The following is a 14,549-nucleotide window of genomic DNA, read 5'->3' on the forward strand; positions in this document are numbered from 1 at the left end:
CACAGCACCAGCGGTGTGTATTGACAGCTGTCTGCGGGGGCTGCTGCCCGTGGGTTCCCATGGGTGACACTCTCTGTGGGTGCCACTGCCCATGGGTGCCGCCGTCTGAGGGTCCCTGGTGCCCATGGGTGCCGCCGTCTGTGGGTCCCTGCAGTCTGTAGGTGCCACTGCCCATGGGTGCCACCGTCTGAGGGTCCCTGGTGCCCATGGGTGCCGCCGTCTGTGGATCCCCGCTGCCTGTGGGTCCCCGCTGTCTCTAGGTGCCACTCCCCATGGGTGCCACCGCCTGTAGATCCCTGTTGCCCACGGATCCCAGCTGTCCATGGGTCCCCACTGCCCATGGGTGCTGCTGCCTGCGAGTCCCTGCAGGCCCTGCAGGCCTGCAGTGGCCCGGCCGGCCCCGCAGAGCCGGGGTGAAGCCTGGGTGACTGGCTACCATGCGGAGGTGGCTGCTGGTGGATGCAGCAGGGGACAGGGTGACAAGAGGATGCCCGAGCAGGGCGAGATGTGGGGGACAGTGAGCAGAAGCACCTATGGGGACAAGGAGAAGGCCAGACCCACAGCAGGGTCACCCAGCCTGGACTGGGACAAGTCCACCAGTCAGGAGGAGGCAGATGTCCCCGTTGGTTCCTGCTCCTGCCCCAAGCTCCCAACCTGGCACCCACTTTTTTCCCAGCTGGCTTTGCCGAGCCTCAGCAGCCCCCCCATGCCACCCCGGCGCTGGAGCAGCTCTGGGGACGCCAAAGCCACCCCAGAGGTTACCAGCTCCGGTGACCCAGCGCTCCAGCAGATGGGCGCCACACGGCAAGCGGACCGATGAAAACATTGCTCTTCCTTCCCCCCCCCCCCCCCCCCCGCCAAAAAAGTGAGCACATTCTGCAACAGGGAGCACACATTTTCTGATGAAAAAATAATGAATTCCTAATTGCCCAAGGGCTGTCAGCGGCATGTGGCTCATTAACAAATCGGGGAGGCGGGTTTGCGCCATGTGCAGCTCATGACACGGACCGGAGCTCCGTTAGCAGCCGACTTCCAGCTGCGGAGAAAACGGACGCCCAGGCAGCCTTTGGGTAGTTACCGCTCCCCAAAAGGGTTGATGGCATTTTTTTTCAGCTGCCCCGAAAGCCCTGGCGCGGCCAGGGAGTGTTGCGGCAGTGGGAAGTGCAGCAGCCCTGGCGCTGTTAAGACGTGGTGGCCAAGAGTGCCATGGCCACCTCACGCCCCTCTGCTCCGCTCGGGGGAGACCCCCCTGCAGTGCTGCCTCCAGCGCTGGGGCACCGACAGCAGAAGGACACGGAGCTGTTGGAGCGGGGCCAGAGGAGGCCCCGGAGATGCTGGGAGGGCTGGAGCCCCTCTGCTGGGAGGACGGGCTGAGAGAGCTGGGGGGGTTCAGCCTGGAGAAGAGAAGGCTCCGGGGAGACCTTCCAGCCCCTGCCAGTCCCTAAAGGGGCTCCAGGAAAGCTGGGGAGGGACTCTGGAGCAGGGAGGGGAGCAAAGCAATAGGATGAGGGGGGATGGTTTTAAACTGGAAGGGGAGATTGAGATGAGATGTGAGGCAGAAATTGTTTGCTGTGAGGGGGGTGAGCCCCTGGCCCAGGTTGCCCAGAGAAGCTGTGGCTGCCCCATCCCTGGAGGGGTTCAAGGCCAGGTTGGCCGGGGCTTGGAGCAACCTGGGCTGGTGGGAGGTGTCCCTGCCCAGGGCAGGGGGTGCCACTGGGTGGGCTTTAGGGTCCCTTCCAACCCAAACCAGTCTGTGACTCCTTCTATGGCACTCGGGGAAGCGGCGAGGCCCAGGGGTGGTTGTCCCCACCACCCTGCCCCGCGTTGTGCCCCGGCTGCCCCAGGGAGTCACGGCTCGGCTCTGGGTTTGCAGGACGGTCCGTGCCCTCGGCACACGGGAAGCAGAGGGACACACGGACCGGCATTCGGACAACCCACAACCAGAGCAGGGTGACCGGGCCCAAGGACGCTGCCGCGGGCGCCGAGAGGCTGCAGGCAGTGAGACACCGTAGGTAGCACGTGAATTCATATATAGTAAAAAGTCTTTATTAAGAAGGCTTTGAAGTCAAAAAATAAAACTCTTGATACAATTTTCATAACCGTCAAGTCAGCTCAGCAAATATATAATCAGTACTTTAGCCATGTAAGGTTAAAGGTCCGTTATTTTCTTTTTAAAATAAAATATATTTTAGTTTTTAAAATTTATTCAATAAAGTACATATTTTCCTATAAATTCCCTACATATACATAAAGAGGTAAAAAATAAAAAAATAAAACTAAAAAAAAAAAAACAAAACAAAACCAAAACCCAACAAAACCAACCACAAAATAAAAAGGAGATAGAAATCTGTCTGTTTTTTTTGCGACGTGGCGTGTTAACTGTGCCCCCTCCGTCCCACGGGCGCCCCCCGCCCGGCCCGGCCCCTCCAGCCACGACCCCCGACCTCTCATCCCGCATCTCTGGGCAGTTTTCACATTGGCAAAGTAGAAGATAAACCTGCGTTACAAAAAAAAAAAAAATAAAAATATATATATATATTTATAGAACCGTCAGGAATCATCCAAAAAAATAACTACATACAAAAAGAACGACAACAACAAAAAAAATTATAATAATAATAGAATGATTTTAAAAAAATAAAAGACAACCCTTGCGTGTCCTAAAATAAAAAGTGCAACCGGACCTTTTCTTTCTGTTTATTTAACTTTGCAAACTGAATACTGTTATTTGGGAAGGACTGGTTGAAGAACAGCTGGGCTTCCTCCCCCCAGCCGCCGGGTGAAGAGTTAAAGCTATTCTGTAAACATCGGAGTTTCCTCCTCTCTGCAGTTTCACCCCCCTCTTCCTCGTTTGTCTTCATCGGCCCCTTCTCCCCCACCCCTCCCGACCCCCTGGCTTTCGGCCACCCCCCCACCCCTCCATCTCCAGCCAGCAAGCAGCAGCCTCTCCTTCCCCCCCCCACCCCCTGCGCCCATCGGATCCGTTATTAAATTAAAAGTTTGATTTAAACAGTTTTAAAGTCCTTAAAAAGCATGGTGGGGAGGGGGGGCGGAGGGGAGGGCTGGCCTCCCCAGTGAGCCGGACCCGGCTAGGAGAAGATGTGGATGGCTTGCGTGGCGGGAGTGTGGCAAGCGGGACACTCGGGCTCGGCTTTGCCGCAGATGCGCATGGCGCACTCCATGCAGAAGAGGTTGTGGCCGCAGGGCACCAAGGCGGCGATCACCTCGCTCTCGAAGCACACCATGCACTCGCGGGAGCTCTTGCGGTGCCCGTCAGAGCTGCTGGAGTCGGTGGGCGAGCCCGAGGTGGCGGAGACGCTGCCGGGCAGGGAGGAGGAGGAGGAGTAGCCGGTGCTGTTGGAGAAGGAGGAGAGCGAGCCTTGGGTGGGCAGCCAGGACAAGGTGCTGACGGGGTCGCTCTGGATGCGGCGCGCTAAAGGGTGGTCCAGGGCCACGCCGCCGCTCTCGGGGAGGGTGGGCGAGTGACGCGGCGTGGCTGCGCCGCTGTTGCGTCTCTGCGAGCCGCTGATGGAGGAGCAGCTGCTGAAGGCCTGCAAGGGGTTGCCCGAGCGCTCGAAGGGCGACCAGATGGTGGTGGGGGTGGTGAGGTCGAGGGCCAAGAAGTCGAAGCCGAAGTCGCACTCCTCTGAGCCCAGCGGGGCCGGGGGCTCGCTGAAGGTGAAGCCGCTGCTGGTGCTGTAGGGGCTGGTGGGGCTGGCGTCCGCCACCCGCCCGCTGTAGTAGGACTCGGTGGAGGTGCTGCCCAGCGAGCTGAGGCTGTCGTTGCGCAGGGCGGTGGCGGGGCGGCGGGCAGGGTGGGGGGCTTTGGCCCACAGGCTGGCCGTGCTGCCCTGCAGGTCCAGGCAGACGTCGGTGCCGTTGGAGTGGAAGTCGTTGTCGGCGTTGACGTCAATGAAGGAGCCTGTCCGCATGGTGATGTGCGCCTCGATCTCCTCCCGAGCCCGGTCCACGTTCTCCGGCATGCCCGTCACCTCGAAGACGGGCTCCTTGTCTCGGCTGGGGGTCACGATGTAGGTGTGCGTCTGCTGCTGGATCCTCTTGATGGTGGCTCCCTTGGGCCCCACCACCAGCCCCACCACACGGTAGGGGACCCTCACCTGGATGGTGGTCTGTCCCGGCAGGTTGGGGGGTCCCTGCATGGCTCCCGTCAGCCCGTTGGCTTTGTTGCGCGTCGCCCGGATCATGGAGAAGTGCTCGGCGGCCGAGAGGATCTCCCTTTTCGCCATCTCCACGTCCTCCTTCCTCCCAGTCACGATGAAAACGGGCTCCTCGCCCCTCACCGGCGTCTTGATGTACGTGTTGGTCTTGGCACGGAGGGCTTTGATTTTGCAGCCTGAAGAGCAAGGAGAGAGAAAAAAATGACACGTCAAAGCCGAGACCTCGCGGGGACACCCTGCCCCCCAGGACAGGGAGACGCAGGACCAGCAGGTCCCTTTGGTTCTGTGCCTGCAGCACAGACACCCATGGAGAGGGGGGTCCATCCCACCTCAAAGGCAGATCGGGGGGGGGGGGGGTCACAGCACGCTGCTGGGGGGCTGCACTGGCTCGTCTGAGACATACCAGGCTCCTGGCACCGTCCTGACCCTCTGCCACCCCCCTCCACACCACAGTGGGGACCAAGAGCCCGGGGGACGCAGCCGGCAGCCCCCCTCCCGAGGGCTGGGGCAAGCGGCCATGGGGACACTTTCTGGTCCATCGAGGGGACGGGAAGCCGGGTTTGCTCGAAAGGTGTTCGAGGAGGTGCAAGGAAAAAAAAAAAAAAAAAAAAGACACTGAAGATGAGAGGGGAGGAAAAGGCTTGTTTGGATCCTGCAGGTTTGTCGACACCCCTCAGCCGGGAGCTAAACCCGAGAAACTGCACCCCAACAGCGATGGCCAGGGGTCGTCCCCCGGGGAGGGGACCCCAGGGCAGGGGTGATCCTGGGGCAGCAGCTCTCCCTGTTCCGGAAAGACCCGCTTCCCCCGCAGAAGGAATGGGATTCAGCGGGCAGAGCCCAGGCTGGGGCGCAGGAGACTGGGGCTTTGCTGCCAGCTCTGCCTTCACCCGGCACAGCCCCGGGCAAGTTCCAGCCCCTTCCCTCCCGTGGGCCAGCTGGGCTCCGGCCAGCAAGCCCCCCGCAGCGCTTGCCCAGCGAAAGGCTCCTGCTCTCCTCCAGGACTGATCGCCGCTGCTCTCGCCACGGAGCCGCAAGGGCAGCGCCGCTCCCTGCAACCCCAGCCCTGCTAATTGCATCCGCACTTAATTAAATTCACATGAGCCAGGCGCGCCACCCCGGGAGCTCAGTCCGGCCGGCCGCCCTCCGCTGCTGGCACAGGGGGGTGAGTGACCCCCCCCCGGCCCCAACCTCCCACCCACCCACCCCCGGAGCTTCGCGGGGCACCCAAAGAGGAGCCCACGGGGACGGAGGCTGCTGGGTCTGAGCCCTGAGACTGTCCCTGGCCGCTGCAAACGCTGCTGCTGCAGATCCACGGCGATAAATAGCCACACGCTGGGCAGAGGGAGCCTGGCTCGCTCCTCCGCAAACGGCTCGCTCCGGGCATTCCTCCTCCTCCTCCTCCTCCTCCCAGCCGCTCCCTGAGGAAGGGCAGGGCTGGAGAAAGGAGAGCCCCGGAAAGTTGGAGGGACTTGGCCGGGGTGGCGCAGGACACCCAGCAGGTCTGTCCCAGCAGGGAAATCAACCCGCGCTCGCCAGCAGCAGCAGAGCTGAGCCCTAACGGGGCCACGCTGCTCCCGGAGACCCGAGCGCGGCGTGCTTACCACGGCATTAAGCATCACGAATAACAAGAAGTATAAAAAAACCCTCAAAATAAGTGAGCAGCAGCTGCCCTGGGTGTGACAGCCCGGCTTTCAGCAGCGCTAACCCCTTCCGTAGCCACATCCAGGGAGCCGACGGGTGATGACACGGCTCTCTCTGGATGCTTCCTCCAAAAAAAACCCTCAGAAGCAGCTTGCACCAGCCAGCGCGGCCCCTGCCCGGCTCCAGGCTGCCTTGGGCTGCCGGCAGCTCTACCCTGTGCCCTGCCTGCTGCCGGCAAAGGTCCCAGGATGGCGACGGGCAGGTTGGAGGGGAGCAGGCAGAGGGAGCAGGCAGCCAGACAGAGCTGGGGAGGCAGGAGACCTGCCGAGATCTGCCTCCCAAGGGGGAGAAACCCTCTGGATTTCACACAAGCCAGGCTGAAAGCATCTGAAGGCCACCCCCAAGCACTTGTCACATTCCTCCCGCCTCACATCGCCCCAGGGATTCACTCCGGGCTTGGGGCAGCGGGACAAGCCCAAATTCAACCCTTCGTGCGACCGGCCGGGCAGAGGATGCAGAGAGCTGCCTGGCTCCCCGGGGCCGGGGAAGCTGCTGAGCGGCCGCGGGGACACGCAGAGGAGGAATGTGGGTGGAGAACGATTTGTCCAGGCTTTTCCTAATACAGGACAACAACTGGAAGGTGTATTTATGGCTGGGGGCATTTGGGGGGAAAGCAACAGCCTGGTCACCAGGGCAGGGCAGAACCAGCAACCATCAAAGGGGAAGTTTTTTAAGCACGTGCCAGCTCCTGCGGGGCTGTCCGGAGCGAGGTGCTCGCGACCCCTTGCTTCCCTCCCTGATTTGTTCTGGCACCTGCTATAAGCTCTCCCCTGGCAAACTGGGACGAGCACGGTGGCAGCGGGCAAGGGCAGCCAGGCTGGGAGCCACCGCGGGGCTCTGCTGGTGCCTCCCGTGGATGCCAACCTCCCACCCAGCGTCCAAAATTCACCCTTTGCAGCAGGGAGCAGCAATTTCAAGATCCAAAGGCATCGGCAGCTGCCAGGAGCTGCGGACAGGAGACGCTCGGGAGCCACGTCCCGCAGGGGCACGGCTCCTCCTCACCCCGGCTGCGCCGGCGGCGCTGAACTGATGCTACGGCAGCGCGAAATGGAGGAAGAGCTTATCCGTCTGCTCCTTGTGAGCCCTTCCCAGGGGCAAAGCCAGAAATCTGGGTTAAAAATTAAAGGGGTGCCCCGTATGGCCACCTCCGCCCTCCTCAAACAAGCAGGGCAGGAACAACGCACACGACTCGTGGCTGCCGGGGACAGCGCGCCGGGGTTGCCCGTGGCACAGCAAAACGCACCACGGGTCGGGGCTGGTTTTTCCAATGCCGGTGTAAAAGAGGCTGGTGGCAGGTCGGGGGCAGGGGGGTGCGGGCTCCCTGCCCGCCCGCGGAGCCGTGCCGGGAAATGCAGGAAACACGGCAGAAGAAACGGAGGCACCAGCCGGTAAAGCCGCTTCCCGAGGCCACGTGCCGGCAGTGTCTGCACCAGGAACCGGCACTGGCACCGCTCAGCGCCGAGGAGCCTCCGCCAGCGCGACCACCGGTGAGCGCTCCCGGCCAGGCGCTGGGGCGGGTGCAGAGCCGGGACGGCACCACGGCCCCACCTCAGGGACCGACCTGTCCTGTCACCGCCCCCAGTCCCAAACTCCACCTGAGCCACCCCTCGGCCACGGGGACTCGCAGGCAGCAGGTCCCGAAAGCCCGACTGGGAAGGACGGGCAGCGTCCCCAGGCTGGGATTCAGTGAAGCATTTAAGGGTGTCCCTGCCCGGGGCGGGGGGGTTGGAACCAGACGATCTTCAAGGTCCCTTCCAACCTAAACCGTTCTGTGATTCTACGATTTAAAACCACGGGGGGCACAGCGAGCCGCGGGTCTGCGACACCCAGAACTGGTGAAGAGACGCAACCTCTCCAGTACAACCCCTGTCCTCCATCACACCCGCGCCCCGGAGAGGGGCTGAGCCGAGGCTGCTCCTGCCCACGCCTGGGGAGATGCTGACACCCTTATGGCCAACACCCCCCCACCCCACCAAAGCCAGCCATACTTGAAAGGCACACACCATACAGGTGGTTTAACCCCCCCAGTAACCTGCAACCGGGGGGATGGAGCCACACCAGTACGAGATATCCCAGCTGAGTCTCCAGAAGCCCCCGACCCAGCACGCTGTGAAAGCGCCGTCCCGCACGGCTGCATCCCTCCCATGTCAGCGCAGCACAACCCCAACGGAACAGGGCCATGGGAGGGACACGGGGCCCCCTGGCATTGCTGGTGAGCCCCACCGCAGGCACACCTTCACCCCGGCACTGCCGGATCAAGCCGCCATACCTCAACCAAGCAGCAGCCATTGGCATTCCCATGTTTTACCTTGCCGAGGGCTGGTGCGCAGCATTACAATCATGGAATCCTCTGCGTTGGTAGGGACCGTTCAGATCATCAACCCAACACTGCCAAACCCACCACTGACCCTCGTCCCTCAGCACCACGTCTGCCCGGCTTTTCAATCCCTCCAGGGATGGCGACTCCACCACTGCCCTGGGCAGCCTGGTCCAGTGCTTCACAACCCTTTTGGGGAAGAAATTTTTCCTAATATCCGTCCTAAACCTGCCCTGGGGCAACTGGAGACTGTTTCCTCTTGTCCCATCGCCTGTTCCTTGGGAGAAGAGACCGACCCCCCCGCAGCTGCCCCCTCCTTTCAGGGAGCTGCAGAGAGCGAGAAGGTCTCCCCTCAGCCTCCTCTTCTCCAGGCTGAACCCCCCCAGCTCCCTCAGCCGCTCCTCACAGCACTTGTGCTCCAGACCCCGCACCAGCTCCGGTGCCCGTCTCTGGACACACCAAATTAACGACGAGGGAGGAGGAAAACAAGGTGCCCGACTTTGCTACAAGTCTATAAACAAGGTGGCTTTACAAAGCACTTTTCAGATCCAAAAGAAAACACCCCTATAACCAGGGGGGTGACGGGGGAGCAGACCCAGGGGATGCTGCAGCCCCAGCAGGTCCCTTCTCAACACCCGCGGGAGGCTCAGTCGCCACGTTACAGCTCTTTGGCAGAGCTCCGAGTCCCCGTGGGCCCAAACTCATCACGACAACCCGCGGCCATGCTCAGCTGCAAGCGAACACCCTCACTCCGGGGGTCTCAGGCACACGCAGCCCCACCGAGTCGCAGCCCCTCGCGCCGCCACCCAGCTCTGCCTGCGGAGACGGCACCGATGGAGGTCTGCGAGCTGGATGCTCCTCTCAAACCCTCCCAGAGCCGCAGCGCCCAGGCCAGACCCATCCCACCTACCCTTGGGTTGAGAAATCATTAGTTTCGGACAAGAAACAGAATCCCAGAGGATTCTCCCTGGGATGATGCGGTGATGGAGGCAACACCCCAAGAAAGGCGGCTGCTCTCCCTGAACGTTCTCTCTTGGCACCACCAAAGAGGACTTTGCCCTCTGCCAGGAGTCCCAGTCGGATCAGGGCTGCAACTACTGCAAGAGCCATGAAAACCAGTACAACCCGCGCTGGGCATCCTCTGGGCTCCTGTTGTCACCCAGGCAAGAGATAAGAGACCCGACGCAGCTCATCCGCTGGCCGATACCCAGCACGGCCCCGCCAACACCTGCTCTGACAGAAGGTGGCCTCCTCCACACATGGAGGACCAAGCCAGCTGATCCCCTTGGCCCGAGCACGTCTCTGTTTGCCCAAGGAGCTTGGCGCTTGCAGCGCCCAGCTATGAGAACCCAAGAAAGAGCAAGGAGAGCTTTTCTGGAGGAGCATTTGATGGCACCAACCAGAAGGACTGTGTTCATCGCAGCCTGGGAGCCTGCTGACGCCTCGCACCCAGCCCTCCAGAGCGCGCTACCTGCTGCAGCAAGACGGGTCCTTCCTCTTCCCCAGCATCTCCTGGCCTCAGATCCGGCATTATGGTGTTCATGGTCCCCCTTCATTCCAGGCAAACGGCACGGGATGCGCTAGGACCGGGGCCAGACGTGGAGGAGAACACGTTGCACCTCCATCGCATCTCTTCTCCCCTCTCACTGAGAGCTTCTTCCCACCTCTCTGCAAACAGTAATTAATTCATCCTTGCAACCGCGCTGCGGGAGGCGGGCGCATCACACCTTCCTTTCTTCTCCAGACACCGGGAAAAGCGAGGCAGGGAGGCTGGGCTCCTCGCCTCGGGCCAGAGAGGAGGAAGCCGGTGCCAGAGCCAAGATGTGCTTGCAGATACTTCAGCCACCTGATCAATCTCTGCGACCGACTTCAGGAGTTTCTGGCTCTGCCGCGACCCAGAGAGGTGGGAGGAGGCAGCCGGCCCCAGAAGAGGTGGCACGATGGGCAGAGGACAGCAGAGAGCAGGGCTCAGAAACAGGAGAGGATTCATGGCAGCCCCAGCAACCCACCGTAAGCTTCCAGATGCTCAGAAAGGAGGCCTGTGGTCTCATCCTCCAAGCGCCAAAACACCCGCCGCGCTCGGGCAGGGAGGAGAGCTGCCGCCTTTCATCCTTCCCTGGATCTCCCCTTCCAGCATCCCAGTGTCTTCTATAAACGGCAACTTACCCAAACCCTCCGCAAAGCTGTGAACAGTCCCTGCGCGTCGCAGATGGGGAAGCGGAGCCCGAGAGAGGAGCCGCGGCTGGCTCCGTCCCACGAGAGGCACGTGGCGTAGAGGGAAGAGCAGTGACGGGGCTCCCCGCTGCACCGGCCGCCCGTCACCATCACAGCCTCGCTGGGGCAGAAGCTGCTGGAAACGCACCTCCAAAGCCGGGACGGCAGGGAGCAACACCGGCACGGTACCGACATGCAAGAGCCAGGGCAACTCCAACGCCCAGCCCTCCCGTACTCCCCATCTCCCTTTCCCCCACTGGTTTCCATTATCGCCATCGCTTTTGTTGCTGGTTCGCAAGACCAGCCCGCACCGCTGCGCCCGATGCCCACAGCGCTTTTCGGAGCCGGTCCCTCGCAGGGCAGGAGTCGCAAAGGGGCTGGCATGGAACGGCACAGCCATGGAATCCCACCAGGCCACACTGCCTTTCGGTAGCCATGTGGGCAAGGAGGAGAAAAGCCACAGATCCCGGCTGGGAGACACCGCTCCGCACCATCGCTGATGCCGATCCGGACGAGGGGTCATGGCACGCACCTCTCCGGCGGAGTCAAGAAAACACGGATTTGCTTTGCACAACAACGATTTACCTGCTGCACCGCTGCTGCTCCCTTCTGGAAAGGGTTAAATGAGTGGATCTGGAGGAGAGAAACTGAAGAAAAAGGAGAAGTAGGAGAAGTCGCGTCCAACAGCCTCTGCGTCCCACCTCAGCCCGCGCAGGACAGCCGTGCATTGGTCTGATCCGACATCCCAGCCACATCCTACGCGAGGGGCTGCCGGGCTCTGGGGACAACAGGACGGGTCCCAAAGTGCCCCAAGAACTGCTCCTCAGCACCGGGTGCACGGGGAGAGAAACCCAGCCTTGCCCCAGCTCAAGACCCTGCCAGGGCACCCGATATCCGTGTCTTCATCCCTCCCTACATCCCAAGTGCAGCGGCACCTCAAGCACCCGCTCCCCAGGCCACGGCCGGGCTGGGTAGCACAGGAAAGCCAAGAGCGACAGGGACACAGTCCGAGGGCATCTGACCCAGCCCCGCAGCGTCACCACCAACACGTCTCGGCATCGGAACGACGCCAGGCCTGATGAAGCACCCCAAGGCTCGGCTCCATGCCGCTGCGCAGCCAGAGCCCTGCTGCCACGGGGCTACCGAAGGCTGAGGGACACTCGCACAGGGGGACCTGGGACCAGAAGGACGCAGGAGCCAGCACGGGCGCTGGAGGATGGGGCGAGCGAGGAGGGCTCCTTTTCTGAGCCCGGGGAGGGGGGCAGCTGCAAACCCCCTTGGTATCGCCCCTGCTTGGGCTGCACTGGCCTCGCACATCGCTGATGGAAAACAGCTGCCGGCGGCACCACTGAGCAGCCCGAGCACAAAGACACTCTGCTGACAGCCCTGTCCCCTTGGGTGCTCCCAACCGCATGCCCCAGCCCCCGCCAGCGAGAAACAGGGGTGCCAAATGCTGAGACCCCATTTGTGCCAAAAACCCAGCACAACGGGGTCACGGCACAGCATCCGACCAGGCCGGGAGCTGCAGAAAAGCCGAGACCAGGAGAGGGGCAGATCCCCCCCAGGAGGGCTGTTCCTGCCCACCGCTGGCTCCAGGTCCCCTTCGAGCCCACCAGTGTGACACGGTGCCCCCCTCCTCAAGCTGGTATAATAATTTCTTTTGCAGCCCTTTTCCAGGAGCCCCCAAACTCTGCATGAGGTGTTCGGGATGGGTACCCAGGTGCAGATGTAACTCGTCGGGGCGCTGGCGGTGCAGCACCGGCACCTCATGGCAGCCGAAACACCCAGCCCCAGCCAGAAGGGTGCCAACCGCCAGCCCCAAAACAGCCGTTCTCCAACCTCCTTGAACACGCAGAGCCAACGCCTTTCCCAGCGGAGGCCGGACCCTGTTACACGTTGGCTTTCCAGTTGCCGGTCCCCGGGGGTTGTGCGGAGCCCACCAGTGAGGGCACCAAATCCAGGTCCCCATCCAGCCCCAGGGAGGAGGAGGATCCTCCGGAGCAGGGCGCAGCACCGTGCTCCTCTCCTCCTCCGGCCACTTGCCCAACGCCGTTGGGTTGCCTCGGCTGGGTTGGGCATCCCAGTGGGACGCCAGTGACGGGGTGACGGGACCGAGGAGGGGTGCTCAGAAAAGTTGGGAGGCCGGGAAGCGGGGCCGGCTGGGAGGCGGCGCAGGCCAATGGGAAGCGCAGAGCATGATGTCACCGCGCTCATCACAGCATGGCTCTGGCTAACAAAGAGAACAATGAGGCTGCCCAGCTCCTCGCTCCCCCCCAGGAAAAAAAATGCCCCCCGGCCCCCCAGCCTGCAGCCCCCCGGCTGGGGAGGGCTGGGAGCCAGGGGGCGAGGGCCAGGCTGGGGTGCCAGAGCCCTGCGTGGCGAAAACACCCCCGAGGTCAGGCTCCCTGCGAGCCCAACCGCCCATCGCCGCCGGGATTCCAGCAGGCAGCAGCTCCCTTCCTTTTTATTTTTGCATATATATATATATTTATTTTTTTTTCCCTTAAATCGTCCTCCGTGGGGTCTTTTCTCGTTGTGGTTTTTTTTTTTGTTTGGTTTTTTTTTTTTTTTAAAGGTGAAACTTTGGTTAAGGGCTATTTGGGCTTTCGCGGAGACAAAGCCCACGCCAGGCACACCCACCCAGCGCTGGGGCTGAGGCGTGCCCGGGCGTCCCTTTTGTGACAGCCGGGTGGCCGGGGGACTTCGCCCCCCTGTAACGAAACCACCGCATTAATTAGCCTTTCTATATAAAGTCGGTGATACCCAGTATCATTCACACACCGAGCCTGAGATACCGGGGGGGACCGGGGGGGGAGGGGGGCGGGGAACAGCCGCTCAACTACAATAAAATCAAAGCTTTTCCCCGCACTCCGTGTCCCGGAGGCTCCCACGGACCCGCCCGGAGCACGAGAACTTCCCGTGTTTATCCCACCTCGACAGCGGGACAGTTTAATTACTATTTACCGGTCGGGGAAAGGCACAAAGAGCCGGTGGCTCCCGAGCCCCCCGCGGCGGGAGGAGTTTCAGGCCCGCGGGATTTGTCGCCGTTAAGTTTCCGCCTCCGCGTTACCGGCCGCGGAGACAAAAAGCCCCAAAACTGACCCAAATGGAGCGGGGCCCGGCGCATCCCGCGGGAGGCGGGGGGACAAAGGGGAAGGCGGAGGGGGGGCGTCCCCGGCGCGTCCCCAGGCCGGGACGGGGGTTACCTTGCCGGCCCACGATCTCGGCGACGTGCTCGGAGCTGGGCACCGGGACGCACTCGGTCATGTTCACGCTCTTCTTCCTGCCGCCCAGCGGCTCGGCCAGCAGCGCGGCGGGCGGCGCCAGCGGCGGGGCGAAGTTCCCGAAGGCGGCCGGGGCCGGGGGGGAGGCGGCGGCGGCCGGGGGGGACCCGCCGCGCTCCCGCCCCTGCAGGCCGCCCGGCCCCGCTGCCCCCGCCGCCGCCTCCGGCTCCTCGCCGCCCGCCTCCGCCGCCCGCAGCCCGCGCTCGCCCGCCTCCTCCAGCCCCAGCAGCGAGAGCTGGTCCAAGGCGAACCTCAGGGCGGCGGCTTCGTCCTGCACCGGCGGCGGCCCCTCCCGCTCGGGCTCCGGTGGCGGCGGGTCCTGCCCGGCGGGAGGCGGCGGCGGCGGGGGGCTGAGCAGCGCTAGGCAGCGCGGCGGCCCGCGGGGGGGCTGCCCGCCCTCGGGCTGGTAGATGGAGCCGGGCATGGCGGCGGAGCGGGAGCGGAGCGGGGCCGGGGCGGTGGCGGTGCCCGCCGCTCGCCGCCTCCCTGCGCGCGCCCCCCGCCGCGCCGCCCCGCCCCGACGTCAGCCCGCCCCGACAATGGGCCGCGCCCCACCGTGCGCATGCGCTCGCCGCGCGGCACCGCCCCTCCCTCCCCCGCGCGCGCGCGCACACACACACGGGGCTGGGGCGGCCGCAGGGAGGGGGCGGTGCCGGACACGCCCCGCTCGCGCCACGCCCCGAACGGCCCCCCCCCCCGCCCCCCCGCTCCGGGGATGGAGGGAACCGGGGCGGGGACACGGGGGAGCCTGCGGCGGGGGGGGGGGGGTGTGTGATGTGTGTGCTCGCGGGGGGTACGGACAGTGATCCGGGCGGAAAGGGGGGTGACGGACACTGTGCTCCGGGGAGGGTGCCC

General features: G+C 63.3%; 1 protein-coding gene across 1 annotated transcript; it reads right to left on the minus strand.

Moving 5' to 3' along the window:
• Positions 1 to 2,968: 2,968 nt before the first annotated feature.
• Positions 2,969 to 14,194, minus strand: MEX3D (mex-3 RNA binding family member D). The gene is made up of 2 exons (XM_054182297.1): positions 13,617 to 14,194; positions 2,969 to 4,354 (listed from the first exon to the last, which is right to left on the minus strand). The coding sequence occupies exons 1-2, from the start codon at positions 14,116 to 14,118 to the stop codon at positions 3,090 to 3,092; spliced, it is 1,767 nt and encodes a 588-aa protein (XP_054038272.1). The 5' UTR covers positions 14,119 to 14,194; the 3' UTR covers positions 2,969 to 3,089.
• Positions 14,195 to 14,549: the final 355 nt, after the last annotated feature.

This window comes from Rissa tridactyla, chromosome 22 (genome assembly GCF_028500815.1).
Source record: "Rissa tridactyla isolate bRisTri1 chromosome 22, bRisTri1.patW.cur.20221130, whole genome shotgun sequence".
Lineage (NCBI taxonomy): Eukaryota > Metazoa > Chordata > Aves > Charadriiformes > Laridae > Rissa > Rissa tridactyla.